The 20327-nt window shown below is 48.3% G+C and overlaps 1 protein-coding gene and 1 long non-coding RNA gene across 6 annotated transcripts in view; one reads left to right on the top strand and one right to left on the bottom strand.

Annotated features, from left to right (window-relative positions):
* Nucleotides 1-1790: 1790 nt before the first annotated feature.
* LOC140607152 (uncharacterized) lies at nucleotides 1791-2710 on the top strand. The gene is made up of 3 exons (XR_012009299.1): nucleotides 1791-1924; nucleotides 2072-2145; nucleotides 2356-2710. It is a non-coding gene; the product is annotated as an uncharacterized lncRNA (long non-coding RNA).
* A 4206-nt stretch (nucleotides 2711-6916) lies between these two features.
* GARRE1 (granule associated Rac and RHOG effector 1) overlaps nucleotides 6917-20327 on the bottom strand; it is a 77126-nt gene continuing 63715 nt past the window's right edge. For all 5 annotated transcript variants that reach the window (XM_072781614.1, XM_072781624.1, XM_072781651.1 and 2 more), the window contains 6 exons: nucleotides 18764-18889; nucleotides 16174-17207; nucleotides 12520-12685; nucleotides 11619-11756; nucleotides 10041-10119; nucleotides 6917-9564 (listed from right to left, as the gene is read on the bottom strand). In XM_072781614.1, the coding sequence (XP_072637715.1) occupies nucleotides 9256-9564; nucleotides 10041-10119; nucleotides 11619-11756; nucleotides 12520-12685; nucleotides 16174-17207; nucleotides 18764-18889 (1852 nt within the window). In that variant the 3' untranslated portion in view covers nucleotides 6917-9255. The remainder of the gene's footprint in view (nucleotides 9565-10040; nucleotides 10120-11618; nucleotides 11757-12519; nucleotides 12686-16173; nucleotides 17208-18763; nucleotides 18890-20327) is intronic.

Here is a 20327-nt window from a genome sequence, read left to right on the forward strand (position 1 = left end):
AAGTCATGAGCCTGGATGACAGGCTGGGTGAGACAGTATCTATGGCCAAGAGGAAGAAGAGGTCCAAGAACTGGGCACCCAAATCGAGCTGCTCCATTGCCTGCTTCGTCTAGAAAGGCCAGCCATCCAGGAACGCGCCCTGTCCTGCTGCCGCCCCAGGCCGAGCTCTTCCTCTAGCCACCTCCCAGCTCCATGCGGTCACGGCCCCCTCCGACCTCGGCACATGACTTTTCCCTTCCTGTGCAGGAATCCTGGGGGCCCTAAAGATGAAGAAGGAAAATAGGGAAAGGGTGAAGACTGAAGATATGAGGGGTCCACAGGACTTTACAGGGAGCAGCCCTGTCCACATGGCCCTTACTTACCCAGAGTTTTGAGTCCCCTGTAAATTCTGAGCTTTAACTGAACTTCCCCTACTCGGCACTCCCCTAACAGTGCTGAATGGCATCTGTTCTACTGGGGCCCCTGAGAGATACTCCGATCAGGGTTTCCCATGCAAGCCAGTTATTTGTCTACACGGAAGAGCACTCCCACTCCTAAATCCTTTGTTTCATAACCTCACCCAAGAAGAAGGCCAGTCTTGGTAGCCACCACCCCATTACCACTTGCCCTGTGATTCCAGAGATGACCCTAGCCCAACAGTAGCCACTGACTGCCTTTCTCTAGCAGGCTCTTCCTGGTGACCACAGGGCACGTCTGTGTCTCTATCCAAAACCACTACGTCCCAGTCTCGTGTGTCTTCCTTTGCCACCCAAATTGCATCAGAGAGGAGCGCATGACCAAGGCCAGCCAAACGAGTGCCAGCAGGAGAAACCCAGTGTTTTTCTAGTGTTGAGTTGCCCTTCTGAAAAGAGGAGACCTGAGGATCAGTCCCTGGTGCGAAGGAAAACAATGCAGAGAGTGACCCCCAGAGAGATGCCAGAGTCCAACTCAGAGGGCCAGGCCACCTCTGTCTGCAGCTGGAACATAAATGAGTGATTTCCCTCAGTGTCGATGTTGTGTGGAGCTGGGCTGTCATCTACAACCGCAAGTCCTTCCAAAGGTTTTATGGGTGTTCATCTAAGCACTGCCACACTGCTTCTCTCTATTTTTCATTCTCTCTCTCAATTTTTTAAGATTTTATTTATTGATCATGAGAGACACACAGAGAGAGGCAGAGACACAGGCAGAGGGAGAAGCAGGCTCCCTGCAAGGAGCCCGATGCGGGACTTGATCCACCCAGGCGTCCCCACACTGCTTCTCTAATGTCGTCTCCTGGCCTTTTGAAACCCACAGGCGCTGCTTTGGTTACTGAAGAAGAAGCTGGACATAAGGCCTCGTGATCACCTTTCGGAAGGCTTCATCTTCTGACATTCTCTGGTAGACCCCCTCTAGTTTGGCCTCTGTGATTCCCAGGAGGTTCAACTACTCTAGATTTCCCAATAATATTTTAAGTTTGGGGGACGCCTGGGTGGCTCAGTGGTTGAGCGTCTGCCTTCGGTTGGGGTTGTGATCCCGGGGTCCTGGGATCGAGTCCCACATCCGACTCACCACAGGGAGCCTGCTTCTCCCTCTGCCTGTGTCTCTGCCCCTTTCTCTGTGTCTCTCGAATAAATAAATAAAATCTTAAAAAAAAAAAACACTTTTCTTTAAAAAATTTAAGTTTGACATTGTTATTTGAAACCCCAGTTACGTGTGTTTTCTATATTAGCAGAAAACGATATTGGTATCTGAAGGGCCATAAGTCACAGTTGCTAAGGAGAGAAAGCAAATAGGAAGGGACAAGGGGATCATTATTACTTGAAAGGCATTCATCATCCAACCACTAGTGCCGTTACTACTACCACTAGCTTACTGTGTTTGGAGCTCGGCCGTGCAACCGGTTCAACAGACAGGTTAAGAAATCTGGAAATAGCCACTCTGCTGCTAAGTGGAGAATCGATCCAAGGTTGCCTGATTTCTGAGCCCTGTTTTTTTTGTTTTTTGTTTTAAATCACAGCCCTGTCCTGCCTGCCAGTTTCTGGCAATCCCCCACCGTCCCAGTTCTGTTTTTAACCTCTAATTAGGCCTCTATGATATTAATTCCAATTGCCAGGGTAGAATTTTACGAGTGGGAAAGGCCAAGAATGGCACCTCCAACAGATGTGACAGCAGCACGGGAGGAGTCAGGTAGGACAGATCAGCCAGTGCATTAACCGTGGCCCCTTCGGACCCGATCTAAGGATTTGTGTGGGGCGGCAGGGAGACCCCCGCCAGGGAAGGCGGGGTGTGTGGAGGGTGACCAGGTAGCTACCCCACTGTGAGGCTGGCACCTCGGGGTGGTTTGGGATTTGGAGTTCGGGAAATTTTCAGCGTAAGGTAATTTTGCATTCTCCCCAGGGCGAAGCCCTACTGTTTCCCACCGCCAGGGCCACCCTATGTTGTGCCAAGCGCCACCACCCAGAGGATAGGGGTCAGATGCCTGAGCGTCTCAGGGGCAGTGAGGCCTGCGGGGCTGGGCCAAACCACAACCCGAAGAAGACCTGGCGCAGCTCTGCGGCCTTGGAAAGCGCGCGGGGTCCCACTGAGAGTCTGCGAAACTAGCACCTGGGGAGCCTGTGGCCAGCACAGTTCCAGACAAGAGCCCTCTTCCATAACGGAGGAGGCTGAGGCAGGGGGCGTCTAGGTTAGTCTGGCTCCCTCATTCGGGGCAGGCAGGCAGGCAGGCAGGAGCCAGGCCGCGCGGAGAAAGTAAGGGGGCGGGGAGGGAGGCTGCAGCTCTGCGGCTGAGCTCCGGGAGCCCACGGGAGGTCGGGGGGTCGGGCGCGCGGCGATCACGCCGAGGGACGCCGCCAGCTGCTCCGGGGAGGCGCAGCCCCGGGTGGCGAGGCCCGGACACCCGGCGAAGGCCACAGGCTGGCCGCGAGGAGCCGCGCCGCCGCCCCGCCAGGCCCCTCCCACCCCCCGGGAGAGGGCGGAGCGCGCGAGCCTGCGCGCCGGCGGGGCGGGGAGGGGCAGGCCGGGGGCGGGGGCGGGGGCGGGGGCGGGGGCGCGCACGCGTGTGCGTGTGGGCTCGCACGTCCGGGGGGCACGTGTGCGCATGTCCGTCCCCGCGCCGGGAGGGGCGCCGGGCTGCAGACGCCCAGCAATCGTCCGCGTCCGCACGTCCGCGATGGGCGTGCGCGCGCCTGTGCGCGGAGGCTGAGCGGGCGGCTGTGCGCGTGCGCACGCGAGCAGGGCCCTCGGCGCCCCCCGCAGGCCGCGAGCCCGTCCTGCGTCGTCTGCGATCCGCCGCTCCGGGGTGTCGCCCCCAGATGTTCCCTGGGACTCCATCGGTAGTGGCTTAAAAAAAAAAAAAATTCTTACTGCACAAAAGACGTGGGTTTCCACGAGAACGGAAAACTCTATGGTTACTAAAAAACTGCATCAAAAAAATAAAATAAAATAAAATAAAAAACTGCATCATCCTGCGCGCAGTTCCGAATGTGAGTCTCACCTCGCAGTTCTGGTACAAACTCTGGTCATCACGTCTTCGTCTTCGTCTTCTTCGTCTTCGTCTTCTTCGTCGTCGTCGTCTTCTTCTTCTTCTTTCTTCTTCTTCTTCTTCTTCTTCAAGATTTTATTTATTCATTCATAGAGATGCAGAGAGAGAGAGAGAGTAGCAGAGACACAGGCAGAGGGAGAAGCAGGCTCCATGCAGAGAGCCCGACGCGGGACTCGATCCAGGGTCTCCAGGATCACCCCTGGGCCACAGGCGGCGCTAAACCGCTGCACCACCAGGGCTGCCCTCTTTTTTTTTTAATCACGTATTATTCTTTTAGTTTGATGTGAGAGCTGAGTTTTAAGTCGTTATTTTCTTCTTCTTTTTCTTTTTTTTTGCATTAGAATTTGCTCAGTAATTTGCCCCCCAACACCTTGTTTGGCCTGGCTCCTCTGGAAATGCTTCCCGCTCTTCTGCGTGTGTGGCCGATGAGACCTGACCCTTGCTCTCTGGAGGCCTTCGTTCTAGTGGGAGGGACAAAGGCAAACTCGATGCCCGGGGAGCACTAAGCGCTATAATGAAAAAGCGAGTAGAAGCTGGGCTCTGGCCCAAGAGGACAGATGGAGAGGCAGAAGCAGGGAGCACTCTTGGGAGCAGCTGGCAGGGGAGCACGGGGGCGGGGGTGGGGGAGCTGAGTGTACGGGGAAACCCTGAGCCTCAAGAGCGAGAGGCAGGAGGCAGGTGAGGACCGGGTCATTGGTAGCATACTGAAGAATATGATGGAATTCAAATATGCTTGTGAATAGACTTCTGTGACTTGCTGGATGAGGAAAGGATTAAGGATGTCTTCTAGGATTTCTGTCAGAGCAGCCTGGTGGGTGGATGGTAGCGCCTCTTAGCAAGGAGGGGAAAGATGGGGTTGTCTAAAAGACTAAAAGACTGAGTTTTCTTCCCGAAAGAAGACACATGGATGGCCAACAGACACATGAAAAGATGCTCAGCACCACTGATCATCGGAAATGCAAATCAAAACCACAATGAGATACCATCTCACAACAGTCAGAATGGCTAAAATAAAAAATAGGAGAAACAAGTGCTGATGAAGATGTGGAGAAATAAGAACTCTCATGCACTGTTGGTGGGAACGCAAACTGGTGCCCCCACTGTGGAAAACGGTATGGAGTTTCCTTAAAAAAATTGAAAGTAATTTCAACTACTAAAAATGATCCAGTAATTGCACTAGTGGGTACTTGCCCAAAGAATAAAAAATATTAATTCAAAGGGATACATGCACCCCTATGTTTATTGCAGCATTATTTACAATAACCGAATTATGGAAGGAACGTAAGTGTCCATCAATAGATGAATGGATAAAGAAAATGTGGTTTATATACACAATAGAATATTATTCAGCCACAAAAAAGAATGAATCTTGCCATTTACAACAATATGGATGGAGCTAGAGTAGCTTGCTAAGCAAACTAAGCCTGTCAGAGAAAGACAAATATCATACACTCATTCATATGTGGCATTTAAGAAACAAACAAAAAAGACAAGCCAAAAAATGAGACTCTTAACCATAGAGAACAGATGGTTTCCAGAGGGGAGGTGGGTGGGGGAGATGGGTGAAATACATGAAGGGGATCAAGAGCACACTTGATGAGCACTGAGTAATATATAGAATTGATGAATCACTATATTGTACACCTGCAACAAATATAACACTGCTAACTACACTGGAATTATAATAATAATTTAAAAAGATAGTACAAACAAATAAAAGACTTTGTTTTAAAAGCAGAGACTGCATCTTCTTTTCAGTTCTCCTCCTAGCAAGGCCCTTGCTCCTTGATGACTTTAGATGTTGAAGTGAACAGGAAACTCCTGAAACAATCTTTCCTCCTGACTTAAGCCCACACCCCAAACTCAGACCCAGTACTAGCCACATCCAGTCCCTCCATCAGACACACACATCCTGAGCCCGGCCAGCCTACCCTTGTAGAATCATCAAGTGAGCTGTGTGTGCGTGACTTCCAGGAGCCTGCCCCTGGAGCTTCCTCAGAATGTGTGGCTGGGAGGCAGCCAGTCATGCTTTCCAAGTACATGGCTTTCTGGCATTTGAGGAGCTGGACATTGCAAGGGTTTCCTCTGCGTCTCCAGATTAGGAAGCGGGTCACAACAGTGGTCACACAATGCACAAAGAGCCAAACTCGCAGTGTGCCACGGTGGGCACGCTGTGTTTCAGCTACATTCCTTGGGCTGGCCGTCCTTCTTTGCCAGGATCCGTCAGGTGATGAAGGAGGGGTCACCAGCCTCACAAGGACCCTCTTGCAGCTCAGGTCTAACATCTGTTCAGGTTTCCACTCTCCCCCATCCGGCACATAGCTGGGCCACAGGACTCCTCTTCTGTCTCCACCACTGCTGTGAACTGAAGTCAGTGAACAGCACCACGTACTGGTGTTGAACAGGAACATGCTTGAATAAAATGCTAGCATTTAATTTTTTAAAAAGATTTTATTTATTTATTTGAGAGAGAGGGAGTGTGAGAGGACAGAATGGTGGGGAGATTTAGAGGGAGATGCCGACTCCCTACTGAGCAGGAAGCCCGATGTGGGGCTCCATCCCATGACCCCAGGATTATGCCCTGAGCTGAAGGCAGACGCTAACCGACTGAGCCACCCAGGCACCCGATGCTAGCATTTAACATGCACTTCTAGTGTATTTTCTAGCACATTCACACATCATAGCTGTTACTGAGTAACCTTGTCCTGGGGTGCGCTTAGAAGGCTCTGGGTCTTGGTCCCCGTGCTTAGCTTCTGGGCATTTCAGCAGAGAGAAGCTTGAGTGGTACTTATAGATTAATGCTGATATGTGTTTTCCTGAGTTCATGAAAAAAAAGTTTTGGTCAAGTCTGTCTTGCTGCAAGTGAAAAGAAGTTGATTCCCCTGTAACCCACCCTCCCTTTGTGGTTCCCACTGAACAAGCTTTCCTTTTCGCTGGGCATCATCCAATGTGACTAGTCCTTGTCCCTTTAAGGTATGGTCTCTTTGCCAAATAGGGGGTCCCTGGCAGAGCAGAGTGAGAGCTCATCCCTGGGCCCACTCCTTGGAAAGGCTGGCTGGACAGCTCACAGTGCCCATGGTTGGTGGAATGTGGGTGGTGGCCGAACACAATCCAAGGAGAGAACCTGCATTGTTCCATGTGGTCTCCCTCCCCATGACATGGGCTCTGCCTCCAGAGGCCTCTCCCAGCTTTGGCCTTCGGGAAGCCAACTGGAGAGGTGTGGTAGGTTGTCTGCTTCCTGCCCGCCCACCCACCCCGCTCATCCTAATATTCCCAGTGGTCTTTCCTCTCACGAAGGTTTCAGAACCAGAGGATGAGCTGACCTAAGAACCACTGTGGGTGCAGCTTTGCAAAGTAATGAATCAGGCAGGGCTTCTGACATGTCTGCTGTAGTTCATTTCAAACAGAGATACAAAATATTATTAAATGTATATTTTTAATAAAGCCAATAGTTATTTTACTTATAGGAGCTTTAAAAGTAAGATACAAAATGTAGAGTTCCAGTTTGGAAGCGTTGTAACTATTCACACGAGACGTCCTGCTGATGCCCGAGCAAGGCAGTCACGCCCGGCCATGCAAAGGACACAAACACACACACACACACACACACACACACACACACACACACATGCGCTTTGGCGAGACCCCTCTGCCAAGCGCAGCACCTGGAATTACCAGTGTTCAGAGCAAGGCGGTGCTGAGAACACAGCACCTACAAGGAGACCACACAAACAGCTTCACACAGCCTCACAGCCTGGGGATATGCAGTTACAAAATGGCCTGCTTATTTGAGAAGAACAGACTGGAAAGTGACAATTAGCGGTGTTGGTGTCACCTGCACAGGGCAGCAGGGGCTGACCTCTGTCCAGGGTGAGGTCTCTGGGGGAGGCACTATTAAGACAAGAGGACTTCAGTAGGATAGAACTTGAAATACAAGTTACTGCGGACACGTTACTGAAGGGAAGAGGAAACTACACTACAAGGAGAAACAGCCACAAACAACTTGGACAGATTAGTGCACACACAGTGACGGCTAACACGGACCAGAGCCACGCAGGGTTGGTGCAGAGCACGTGCCTGAAAAGGTCTATGTACAAAATAGTTCTTTGTAAACATGGTGAGGTGAACGTTCAGAACCCACGGTGAGAGGATCATAAGTACAGGCAGCAATGGCATCCCCACACAGCACAAAGGACGACACCCGAGGCCTGGAGACAGCCTGGCGACACAGTACTAAACATTCAGATGGCTGGGCTCAGACTCCCTAGGGGGCCTCTATCATTAGTGTGGATACATACATATACATATATATTTTTTCTTTTTGGTATTTTTAAATATAAATTTACTTATATCCGTAGAAAAATGAGAACATAAACGTGTTATTACAATCTTTGCTGGAAAAGCTTATATGGAGTTAGAAAGAATAAACCATTTATTAGTAGTTAACATATATATTAAAATGGTTTAATGATTTAAGAAAATATAAAAAAAATATTAATACTGTCAAACTTTCATACCAGAAAATATTATGGATTTTTCTCAATTAGACTTTTTCAAAGATGAAATATGAAAAATTTAAATAAGTTTTATATAAAGAACTTCTGTAACCTCAATTAATATACAGTGGGATATGTCTACCCTATAGAGATATATGTATCATTATTTCTCAATTTAAGCACCATTCAATTCTTCTGGATCCATTCTGGCTGGAAAATATCCCAAAATCCACAGGATGTTATCTCTTTAATGGCACACGTTAACTGAAAATGAGGTGGTTTTTTGTTCTTGTTTTTTTGAAAGAAAAGACTTTAAATTAATTCCTATCTACAGCTTAATTGGTTTGTCTTGAGCCAGCTCACAAATGTTACTGCAATGCTTCAAGTGCAGGTGTCTCTGTGCAGCCACGTGACCACACCCCCAGGTTTGGAAACTGTGTCGAAACCTCTGGCCATGTGTGGACGGGAGGGCAGCAGGTGCAACTTTATCCTGCACACGGACAGCAGCCAGCTGGCTCATCTCCATGCACCATCAGGAATATGCCTCTAACATTAGTTTTATGATCCTGCTTTTGTAAATCCGGTCAGGACTGCACCCCTTCGGTGCTGCTTGGGGTGGGGAGGGGCTGCCCACCCACAGAAAACCCAGGTGATTGCTTCCAATCACAAATATTCTATACTTTGCCCGTTTTGTAGAAGCTTAAATAAAGATAGTGTTGAACAAACCTCCAGCCTCTATATTTGTTATCTTAAAATATTCAATGCATTTTAGGCAGGAGATGTTTTAACTAAAAACCTATATAAAAAATATCTATGAGATACAGTGACTGATGTGGTCATCACTCAACGTGTTAAGGAGGGGGAGGGTTTCAGAAGAATGGTCAGTTTTGCTCTCAGCCTTAGGCCTGGTGCCTTCCCAACACACACAGTGGGACTACAAACTTGAGAGCTGTGTTTCTCAAAATGCGGCCTGTGGCCCACCTGCATCAGAATTGCTGGAGCTGCTTATTAAGCTCGAAGATCCCCCAGCATCTCCCTGAGGGTCAGAAACCTGTTTCTAGCTGGCCCTCCAGGGGTCTGATGCCTCCAAAGTCTGGGAAGCTGGGCCTTAGAGGCTTGGAGCTGCCAACTACCCCCATCCCCAAGGATCCCTGCCTGGGACAGGGGTGCACTGGTCCTCTGGGGGGCTGGTGCCAACTAGGCAGCCCTGGGGCGGGGACACTGACCCCAACAGCTCTGGGCAGGCGGGCCGGCCCTGGGTCAGTACTGGGGCAAGTAGGCCGGCCTGCGCTCAGCCTTCCCGGGGAAGGCTTTGAAGCCCTTGGGCGCCGCCTTGTGTGCTGGTGGGGGCGGGGGCTGTGGTGGGCTCTGCACATAGGGAAAGGAGGCGGTGCCGCAATCGCTGGTGGCGGCCCACACCGGGGACTGCAGCATCTGCATGCTGTCATTCCACTGGCTGCCGGGGCTGGCAACTGCGTAGAGTGGTGCGCTCGGGCTCGGCAGTGTGCTGGGCAGCGGGGAAGGGTGCTGCCAGGGTGCTTTGGGTGGCCACGTTTTGGTTTTGTTATCCTGAGAGACAAAAGAGGGTTCTTAGTGGCATTTCTGGCGATTCATGATCTTTCCCACTTCCCCAGGGCTCTGGTCCTTATTCCCACCTAGGGGCCAGGGTAGGAGCCCCAGACCCCTCACAGCCCTGGGCAGCACTGTCTAACTGAACTTGCAACAACAGAAATGTTCTGTGTCTGTGTTGTTCACCGCATATGGTTAGCGCCCCTAGGAACTCAATTTTTATTTATATTTGATTAATTCCAATTTAAACAGCCACATGTGGCTACTGGCTATCACAGTGGATGGCACAATCCCAGGGCTTTCTCTACATTTGCCTCTGAGTCAGCTGAGATGGTTAATCATGGGAAAAAAAGTTGTTCACCACAAAGAACCCATCATTGCTTTGAAGCCCTCTTAAAACGGAAGCTTTGGAACTGTGCTCATGGTCTGTACCCCATACAGCTGGCCCTTGGTGACCAGAGCAGGGCCCACAATACCTGGTTAACGTCTTCCACTGTGGTAAGAAGAGGCGGTGAGGGTAGCGTGCTGGTCTCCTGCTCTCCACTGCTGTGTTTCCTGAAAGAATCAAGAGCTCAGTGCCGTGGGCACCTGGCTTGCTGCCCAGCTTACCTTGACATGCTAGCCACCTGGTTCTGGGCAATGGTTCTAGGTGGGGAGACCTTGGATCCACTGCATGTGGGGGGTCGGGCGGGTCACCACTGAATGGAACACGCCCAGAAGTCATTCATGGGTTTGGGGAGAGCTGGGGGTGGCAGGCATTCGGACAGCCACTGGCTGTTTCAGCTGCTCTGAGTATATTGGCTCTGGCTTTTGTTAATTTATTCAACGGATACCAACTGTTTACCATGCCCTGCGGAAGTAGGACTTAAAAGACTGTTAGTTTTAACTAGAAACATGTATAATTTCTGTTATAACGCTGAATGAAAAAGGCAGGAAGGAGCCGGCTCAGGGCCAAGGCAATCAGTCTACTGGTGCTCCTGCCTGCAGACACAGCAGTCTCTGTAGAGGTGGTGCTACAGGTGGCTTCCTCCATGTCTCGTCGGCCTCCCCAGTTTCCCTTGTTGAAAAAAAGACATCTTAAATGCTACCGTTGGCTCAATTCTGCTCCTTCTGCATCCTCCTGTCTCAGTTCACTGGCACCCCCTTTCATACAGATGCTTCAGCCAAAAACTCATACCCTGATTCTTCTCTCTCACACATACCCCAGTGCTAATCTCTCACCAGATGCTCCCCCACTTTGTTCAGCTGTCTGCTCAGAGGCCTCCCTGACTCTCATATTTTTTTTAAAGCAGGTTCCATGCCCAGTGTGGAGCCCAATGTGGGGCCTGAACTCATGACCCTGAGAACAAGACCTGAGCTGATACTGAGTCAGATGCTTAACTGACTGAGCCATTTAGGTGCCCCTTCCCCCCATATTTTTCTTCATAGCAACTAACCCAACCTGACATGTTTGGTTTTTCCTTTTTCTTTTCTTCTTCCCAACCTCCCTCCCTTTTTTTTTTTTTTTGAGTAGCCTCCATCCCCAACATGGGGCTTGAACTCATGACCCTCAGATCAGGAGTCTCATGCTCTACCAAATAAGCCAGCCAGGTGCCACTACTTTAAAAAATTTCTTAGACCTGAAAATACTGTTTTCTTTTCCTCTTTGACAAAGAAACTGAGGATCAGAGAAAGTCAGGCCCTTGTTTGCAGTTGCAAAGTCTACTGGTGAGTCGTGATTAGAACCTGGTCATTCTGGTCCTGCTCCTCCCACAGAAAGGCACAGACCAGTTATCAGTAGACCCCATTCTCTAGAACCCTAGAGTTCTAGGTGTTTTTAGCTACCACTTGCATGAGACTTTTTTGCCAGCAAAGCCTCAGCCAAACCTTAAGTCATCTGGGCTACAAGCCTGCATGGTAGCCATAGAAGACTCAGCAAGACCGTGCTAGCAGAGGCCCTCTGCCTCTGTCACACCAGGGTGACAAGGAGCCATGGGGTTCTTGAGCCTTCCAGAGGAATGATCACATTCATGTGCCCCTCTGTCCTCTGCTTACATTTAGAAATCTCTTCATACCTTCTCTGCTTGACAGCAGCAACGAGGTCAGGCCCTGAAAACATGGAGAACAAGCTGTCCCCGTTGGCGGAGGATGTCTCGTCGCTTGAGCTGGCGGAGTCCCCTTGAGCCCCTGACCAGCCGCTGTGCAGGCTGTCCCTGAAAGCCAGAGAGATAAGCTGGTCCCAGGCCTCCTGCAGCTGGACAACCCCGAGGCTGCCCCCACTCCCCCAGCTCTAAAGGAACGGTCTTTAGCCCGCACTCCTCTAACAACCAGATCGTGGGCTCATCTCCCCTTCTAAAAACCCAAGCTTTTCTTCCTGTCCCTTATTATATAGAAAGTAACATGTATTCTTCGCTGCCCTTCATTCTTCTCAGAAGCCTGTGCTTTGCATATGAAATTCATGGTAGAGCAAAGAGCTGAAATGGTCTTTAGCTGTCCAGATTTATTAACTGAGTAGAAATAAAGGATGTGAAAAATCAATCTCCAGTTGTCTTCAGGATGCAAAGCTGCAGTTTTCTCAATACGCTGGCATCTGAACTATACACGTTTGCTTTTTGGAAGCTATAAGGATCGCATTCCCCGAATCGCATGGGTTGCACAACTATGCCCATTTCAGCACAGAAACCATGTTAAACATTCAATTACGTCACAAACACCATCAAGTAAGTTCCTAGTTCAGGGCAGAAGACTATGTGTTGAAAATCATCGGTTTATACAAACGGTGTGTTCACAGGGACATACCATGCCACCTGGCATCTTCAAGTCTTGTCACAGAACCCTGACTACTTAAAGATGTGACCAGGTGTCAGTTTCTCACAGGGGGATTGTGGAATTGAGTTGCCTGATGATGGTGCATGAGGGCCCCATGGGGGATAACAAGGTCCCAAACTCAGCTTCCCTGCCACACCCAGCACTCACCCTTCTGTGAAGAACTCTGGGAAAGGCCAGGTCCGATGGGCATCATCCATGGGTGGCCAGTGGCCCCGGGGGTTGCCTGGGCGGCGGCCGTGTTGCACTTGGCGCTTCTGCTGCATTGCCTGGCTTACTCCTGCCACATAGCGTGCAAACTCGGGGTCTGAACCCACTGCATTAGGACAAAGGGACAGAGAGGGTTTGGGGCCACACTGGCCTCTTGTCTCCTTCTCTGCCTCCTGAGCACATTCTGGTCACACATACACAGTGAAAAGTGGCAAGGTGCTGCCTGGCTTGTGGCCCCGGAAGCCAGAGAGTTGGCTGTAGGCCTGGGGCTTTCAGCCAGATGTCTGAGGCTGGGGTGAGGTGTGTGCACAGTGACCGTCAAGAAGGGTTATGCCTAAGACAGAGGCAGGCTGAATGTGAAAGACAGAAAGAAGAACACAAAAGGATCCACGATTAAATCTTAAAGACAAATACCAGACACTTAAAAATTTTCCAATGTCTGGTGCTATGTACATAACACTTAGGAAGTCACATGATGTCTTTAGTGAACTAATAACCTGAGAGTTATCAAAGCATCAGGGTCAGCCAGATAGAGGTATGTCATTCTCACTTGGCCCAACTCGAATCGAGGATTTTCTTGGGATATTGGATGGCAGATCTACTCATTCAATCTGAAGACAGTAAGAGTGTTAATGAATGAGGTGAAATTTCAGAATTTAAGAAGTATTAAGAGGTGACTAGAAACATACTGGAGAAAGCTGAGTAAGGACGGGCAGGACAGTACAAGTGGGAGAAAAGAAAGCATAGAGGGCGTTGAAGGAAAAAGTCAAACAAGAAGATACAGCATGAAAGGATCTCTGGTTTACAAACTGAGTATGACTCAGCAGTGTATACTTTTCAGCTTCAAGCTAGGAGAGCTACTAGGCATAATCTCATATTAGCTTGTCCCCAGGGCACTGCCACAGGACTACTGCATGAGACTGTGCTGTATGTGCGGCGCACAAGGATGCCCACAGCTGGGGAGGGGAGCGGCGGGGCCCAAATCAAGGCCTCCTTCTCAGGGAGTCAAGCCATGCCTCTGGGGCTACAGGTGCCCTGTCCAGAGGGGGTGCTCTGCTCTCACTGGCCCTGCCCGAGAGGGTGCCTTCTGGGATTCATCTATCCAAGGAGTGCCCTTCCTTAATTTGGGAAAGGGGCTATACAGACCTTATGCCCTCGAGGTGGGGTCTGCAGGAAGGTACAGTAAGGACCTGCAGGTCACAAAGGAACACATGGCAGATAACACTAGTAGGATTTGTAACCTAAAGACATAGAGGCCATTCAGGGCTCAACAAAGATCAAAGACGGTAAAATCCTGCCAGACACCACTTATACTCTGGATTTATTTTTAAATTTTTAAAAAGATTTATTTATTTGTTTGTTTATTCATTCATTCATTCATTCATTCATTCATTCATTCATGAGAGACAGAGAGAGAGGGGTAGAGAGACACAGAGAAAGAGAGAGAGGCAGAGACACAGACAGAGGGAGAAGCAGGCTCCATGCAGGGAGCCTGACGCAGGACTCGATCCCGAGTCTCCAGGATTACACTCTGGGCCGAAGGCAGCGCTAAACCGCTGAGCCACCGGGACTGCCCTATATTCTGGATTTAATTACCCGCCTATCAAAAGATGTACAGACTGTTTCACAGCAGTTGAGAAAATGTGCCCTGCCGCACCCACTGCAGCCAGTGGCAGCCACGTGGGCCTGCTCTTCCACAGCAGGTGGAACTGTTTGCCCTTCTGCGACCCAGGGAGCCAGGCTGCCCACATCCACCACCCAAGGGAAGCAAGAACAAGAAAGTGTGAGCAGCAGTAGGAGGGATTTTTAGACCTAAGAAAACATTTCTTTCCATTTGTAGCTAATGCTGGGTTGTTTCAGCAGGGAATTCCTCTTCTGCTGGTTATTTATATAAATATTTCCTATAGTTATTTCTATATTTCACAGTATTTTCCTTGTGAATGAAATATATTTTCCACTCTGTATACCTTTTGTTCAATTAGAGAAAAAGAGTAATGGATTTCTATGTATTTATGTTGCATGTACCCACCTTGCCAGACTTGCTTAATAATTCTAGTTTTTTTATTGAGGAGTCTTGGTTTTTATCCTCCCCCCAATTCTATTGCCAGCAAAGAGATGTGCTTTTCAATGCATCTTTTTCTAAAGCTTATACATATCTTGCTGTATTTTTCTAGAAAGTCCAAGACAAAGTTACATGCTATTGTCAGTAATAGTTGCCACTCTGTCTGGGTCTTAATTTTAATTGGAATGATTTTGTTTCACTATACAGAGTAATGTTTGCTACTTGTTTTTGATAGATAGTAGTTGTTTTTTTTTTTTTTAATGTTTAAGAACTTTCTTTCTATTCATGTCTTACTTTGAGGGTTTTTTGTTGTTCTTTCTCTTTCTTTTTTTTAGAATCATTGGTATCTTTTATCAAATGTCTCTACAGCATCTATTGTTGTATGAGTTCTTCTCATGTAGTGGAGTGATAATGATGGATTACTGAGCAGTAGTGGAGTCCCTTACACTGCTCCACCTTCCACCCCCCACCCCCCAGTACACTGGATGTAGCAACAGATAACTGCTTTTCCAATCACTGCTAGATTGTCTTGCCTCTATCCACACTCATAAAGAGATGACTACAGTTTGCTTTTTAAGTAACTCTGATAAACTTTTTGTGGTTAAAATCATGTTGGCTTCATAATTACCCTTCCAATTTCTTTCATTAAAATAGATTAAGCAGGTTTTCCATTTCTTGGTACAATTTTGGTGATGTGTATTTTATTTGGAAAGAAGTCATTTTTCCATTCAGTTTTCAAATATATTGTCATCAAGTCATTTGTAGTAATGTCTTAAACTTCTTTTAACCTCTCCTATTTCTGGAGTGACATCTCCTTTCTCTTTCTTAATCTTGTTTCTTTTTGCTCTCTCTTATTGTGGTTTATAATAAATTGGTTTATAATAAATATAATACCTATTTTGTTGGTCTTCAAGATACTCTTCTTTTAGATTTTATTTACAATTTCTATTATATTTTTCCTTTAAATCTAATTAATTTTAGTTTTTCTCCTTCACTGATTCCTCTTCCTAGTTTATTTGTTTCTAGGTTCTTTTTCTAATTTCCTAAGATAACTCTGGTGGTATTTTCATATGTTCAGGCCAGGAGAAGCCATATTCTCTAAAGGCAGGAGGGTGCTCCACCAGCTTTCATACATCCTAGAGTTTAGGCAAAGAATAATCACACAAGTTATGTAATCAGGAAAAAGCAGCTCACAAACGGCCTGCCACCTTGGCTCCCATGAATGGGAGAGCCCAGCCTGAAGCCCACTTGAACTATGGCATGTAGAGCCATTCTAGTAACTTCTCTTAGCCTCAACCCTACCCTCTGTACAGTGAGAAAAATAGTGGTCCTTACAGCGTCATTCTCACCACTGCTGCCTTCCTTTGCTAGATGTATTCTATACTTGCCGTCCAACAGTCAGAAAACATATTTAAAGGGAAATTAGGTCACCTGCCCCCACAAGTAAGGCTGCTGTGTTGAATAGGCCCTGTGAATCCTCAGTGACTATATTTATGTGAAAATCTCAAGGTGGGGAGGAAGAGCCCACATACCTGCAGGATCAAAAGGCAGAATCTCTCCCAACATCCCAAAGACGCCATCACTTTGGTCACGGTTTGGCCAGGTGTTATTTCTAGGTCCCTGTGGCTTCTGCCCCAAAACTTCCGACATCACATTATCCATATAGCTGCTCACCAGACCCAAGCTGTACAAGTCGGAACTGAGATCAGATATGCCAGGCCACTGGCCAAGAGGGGACAGGCCTGCTCCAACAGGCTGTGCTGGCTGCTGGCCTGAGCCATGTACCCATTTCCCAGGGGCCCGAGGCTGGGGTGGGGGCTGCTGAGGTCCAATGGGTTGGAGCAGGTGTTGGTAGTACTGGACTTGGGGTTGTTGTTGCTTTGGGGATTGCTGCTGAGGCGGCAGGCCCGGCTGGGAAGTCAGAGTTGTGTGGGCCCCAGCCTGGGGTGGCCGTGGTGGAGGGGGCACTGGCAGTGGTGGCTGCTGTGGCTGCATGGCTCCTGCCTTCTGTTCAGTCACCATGGCTGTGGCGGCAGAGTTACGCCTTGTCACCAACGGGGAGCCCTGATGTGACTGGCCCATGTTAAAGCCAGAGAGAAAATCTATCACCTCCTGCATTTCCTGATCGGTTGGTAAATTCATACCCTTCTCATCCTTGCCATCATCCCCTTGCAGGAAGTTGTCACGCCTCTCCATGAGAAAACCATTGGCTATTTGATTACTGGAATTCTGCGCTGACTGTGAAGGGTCTGTAGTCCTAGGGAAATTACCAATGTTCAAAATGCTTTGTAACCTTGAATCAATATTGCTGGGCATTTTGGTCTTCTCTTCCGAACACCCAGCTATGAAGAGGTTTTTGGAAGGAGTATTTGGGATGGAGTAATTTGTGCTGCTACTAGAGCTGGTACATGAAGCTTTCTTGGTGAACCGGGATGTCAGTTTGGAGAATGTCTTCTGCAGGCCACCTGAAGATTTGTTTCCATTCCCAGAAGGCAGGTCAGCCTGATTCCCAAAATCGCAGATCTCCCTTTGAAGCTGGATCTGTATGCAGGGTAAAGCTTGTTCCCTATTTAAACAGAAATTTATTTAAAAATTAAAAAAGATAAACATGCAAATTGGATGATGAAATGGATCTCTTTGCGTTTAAGAAAGACTTTAAGGACAAAAAAAAAATCTCTCTAGTTGGGGGACGCCTGAGTGGCTCATCAGTTGAGCTTCTACCTTCGGCTCAGGGCGTGATCTCACATCCTGGGATCAAGCGAAGCCCACATTGGGCTCCCCATGGGGAGCTTACTTCTCCCTCTGCCTGTGTCTCTGTCTCTCTGTATTTCTCATGAATAAATTAATAAAAATCTTTAAAAAAATCTCTATAGTTGGTATCAGGTTCACTTATTTTATAGATAAAATGAACGCCTGAGACTTAAGTGTACATAAGACTGATCCAGCTGAGGAATGTGGATAAATCTACACAGGGGCAGAGGGGGGTGAGCAGGACTCAGCGACACTATATAGCACTGTTGTCCTTGGAAGTAACTTATAGACAGTGTCAAGGACAGATGGTTGTTACTTCCAAGGTTTTCTGAGCACTTTTTCCAGTACTGAAAGAGAGCCCCAGAGATGGAAAGGGTATGAGGCTGAGGCAGGCGATAGCTGCTGTTACCTTGGATAAGCTACCTCAGTGTTCTGGGACCTCAGCACTCAGGAGTTAAGAAAGGGGACACATGGCTAGATGTTTAAGGTCCCTACCATTCCCAAGTTCATAATTCCTAAAGATAATCTTATAACTGTCAGCTACTTTCAGATATAAATAAATTTCATGTAGGCTAGAAGTAATTTTTTTTTCCTAAAATTTATTTATTCATGAGGGACACAGAGAGAGAGAGGCAGAGACAGAGGAAGAAGCAGGCTCCCCGTGGGGAGCCTGATGCGGGACTCGATCTCAGGACCTGGGATCACGCTCTGAGCCAAAGGCAGATAGATGCTCAACCACTGAGCAACTCAGGGGCCCTAGAAGTAAATTTTTTAAACATTTCTCTGGTCTTAGTTCTTAAGAACACGAGTCAGGCTAAAATCCTCTTGATGCACTTACTCTCTCTTTTTTTTAAAATGTTGCCCTGCCTGTGTGTATAGACCTACCTCTCTAAGCCAATTTTTACTTTTTAATTTATTTTTATTTATTTGTAAAGATTTTATTTGTTTATTTATGAGAGACACAGAGAGAGGCAGAGACACAGGCAGAGGGAGAAGCAGGCTCCCCGTGGGGAACCTGATATGGGACTCAATACTGGGACCCCAGGATCACACCCTGGGTCAAAGGCAGACGCTCAACCACTGAGCCACCCAGGCGTTCCATGGACTTACTCTCAAATGATAAAACAAAGAAAGGCAAACATGTTAAGTAACTGAGGAATCTGGGTAAAGAGCAGAGAGCAATTCTTGGTACTACCACAACTTTTCTGTAAATTTGAACTTATTCCAAAATTAAGTCACCAAAAATTTTTCTTTCTTGCCTTCCTTATATCCATCAGTGATGTGGGCACACATAAAACTGTATGTGGTGGCACTGTCCCTATATATGAGCCTGAATGTAAACTACTACAAGTGACTAACAGGGATACCCACCTCCCTGCCCTCCAGCGGTTGAGGTCCAGCACAGCTGTGTAGAGTACGTCCACCAGTCCCAGGGTCTTCTCAGGATCAAGGCTTCTCTGCAGCAGGGACATGGTTGCAGGGTCTTCTTTCAGGCACCTAGGCACGAACCAGGTTGTGTCAGTATGGGATACACTTCTCTGAATAAGTATTTCAAGCAGGCCTCATACAAAAGGCTGCAATTTTTACATGCTTTTGGCACCAAATAAAAATTTGGCAATTAAAGACCAGTTAGAGAATGACAAGGTTCTCACTGGAACTTGCTGCAGAAGGAGGAGGAAGCAATAGGGTGCAGGATCTCCTTGGACTTCTAATCATCTGGAGTCTGTTTAGGAGGAAGAGCAGGGCTCGGTGGACGGGCTACCTTCTGGGGGCCTAATGCCCTCACTGTCCACACTGGCTCCAGCCTGGACTTTCCGTCCTACCATGTTCAGATTCTGTGACCTGACACAGTTATCTATTCCTCTGCAAACCCTTTCCAAAACACCCCTGCCTCCACTTCCTCCACAGCGCTTCACACTGCACCCAAGAAACTAAAGGTCAATGGAGGGAAAAAAACCCAGATTCACTGAAAATTTCAGGTAAGCAACAAACACAGCCTTCCCATAAATGAATGTTTTCCCTTTCCAAGCTGACCACTTCAACCTGCATCCTCTCTCCTCAGAGCTTGGCCACTCCTGCTGCTTCTCCTCTTCTTTCCTATCACAGTGCTCACGTCACTGACATGAGATCTGCTCCCTCTCCTCACCACTGACCCACCAGCTCAAGTACCCATGCCCGCACTCCCGGCCTGACCCTCCGGTCATGGCAGGAGACCTGCTCTGCCACAGGCTGGCCCTCCAGCCGAACACTGCCTGCCCTATATCTCTTGCTTTCCTGAGGACCCTGCTCACCTAATTACCCTCTCTCTCTCTCCCTGTGACATTCCCTTGTGCCAGCAAATCAGCCTCATGGACCAGCATTTTTCTCTTAGCTCCACATTCCCTTCTGCTAATTTTTCTGCTCCCCCTTTTAGCAAAACACATCATCTCTTCCTTTTCCTTACCTCCTTGTCTCCCCTCACCCCACTCCCGCTGGGCTTTGATCGACATAACTCCACAAGAATAGCTTTTATCAAACTTTGATCTTGCCAGTGTCAAAGGTCAATTACCTGTTCCATTTTACTCAATCTCTCAGCAATGTTGTGCAATACTTCTTTCCTCCTAGAGCACTATCTTCTGTAGCTCAGTGACCCAAACTTGCTCAACTCTCCTCCCACCCCGGCTAGCAAGCTCCTTCCTGGTCTCCTCTGCTGACTCCTACTGCTCTGCTTCCCCTATCTCTGTATGGCAGCGCGTCCTGGGCTTTGTCTTTTCTCCCTACACTGCTGCGTCTGGTCCTGCAGCTGTACAGACCATCCTCCACTGAACACTCATAGTCTCTTCACCAGCTGACCCCCTTCTCCCAAACCCCATTTTCCCATATCTAACTGCACACTTGACATCTCTTGGGTACATCTCACAGGCAGCCTGGTCAGCACAATGGATTCCTCTCCTCT

The sequence above is a fragment of the Canis lupus genome, chromosome 1, assembly GCF_048164855.1.
Source record: "Canis lupus baileyi chromosome 1, mCanLup2.hap1, whole genome shotgun sequence".
NCBI classification, from domain to species: Eukaryota; Metazoa; Chordata; class Mammalia; order Carnivora; family Canidae; genus Canis; species Canis lupus.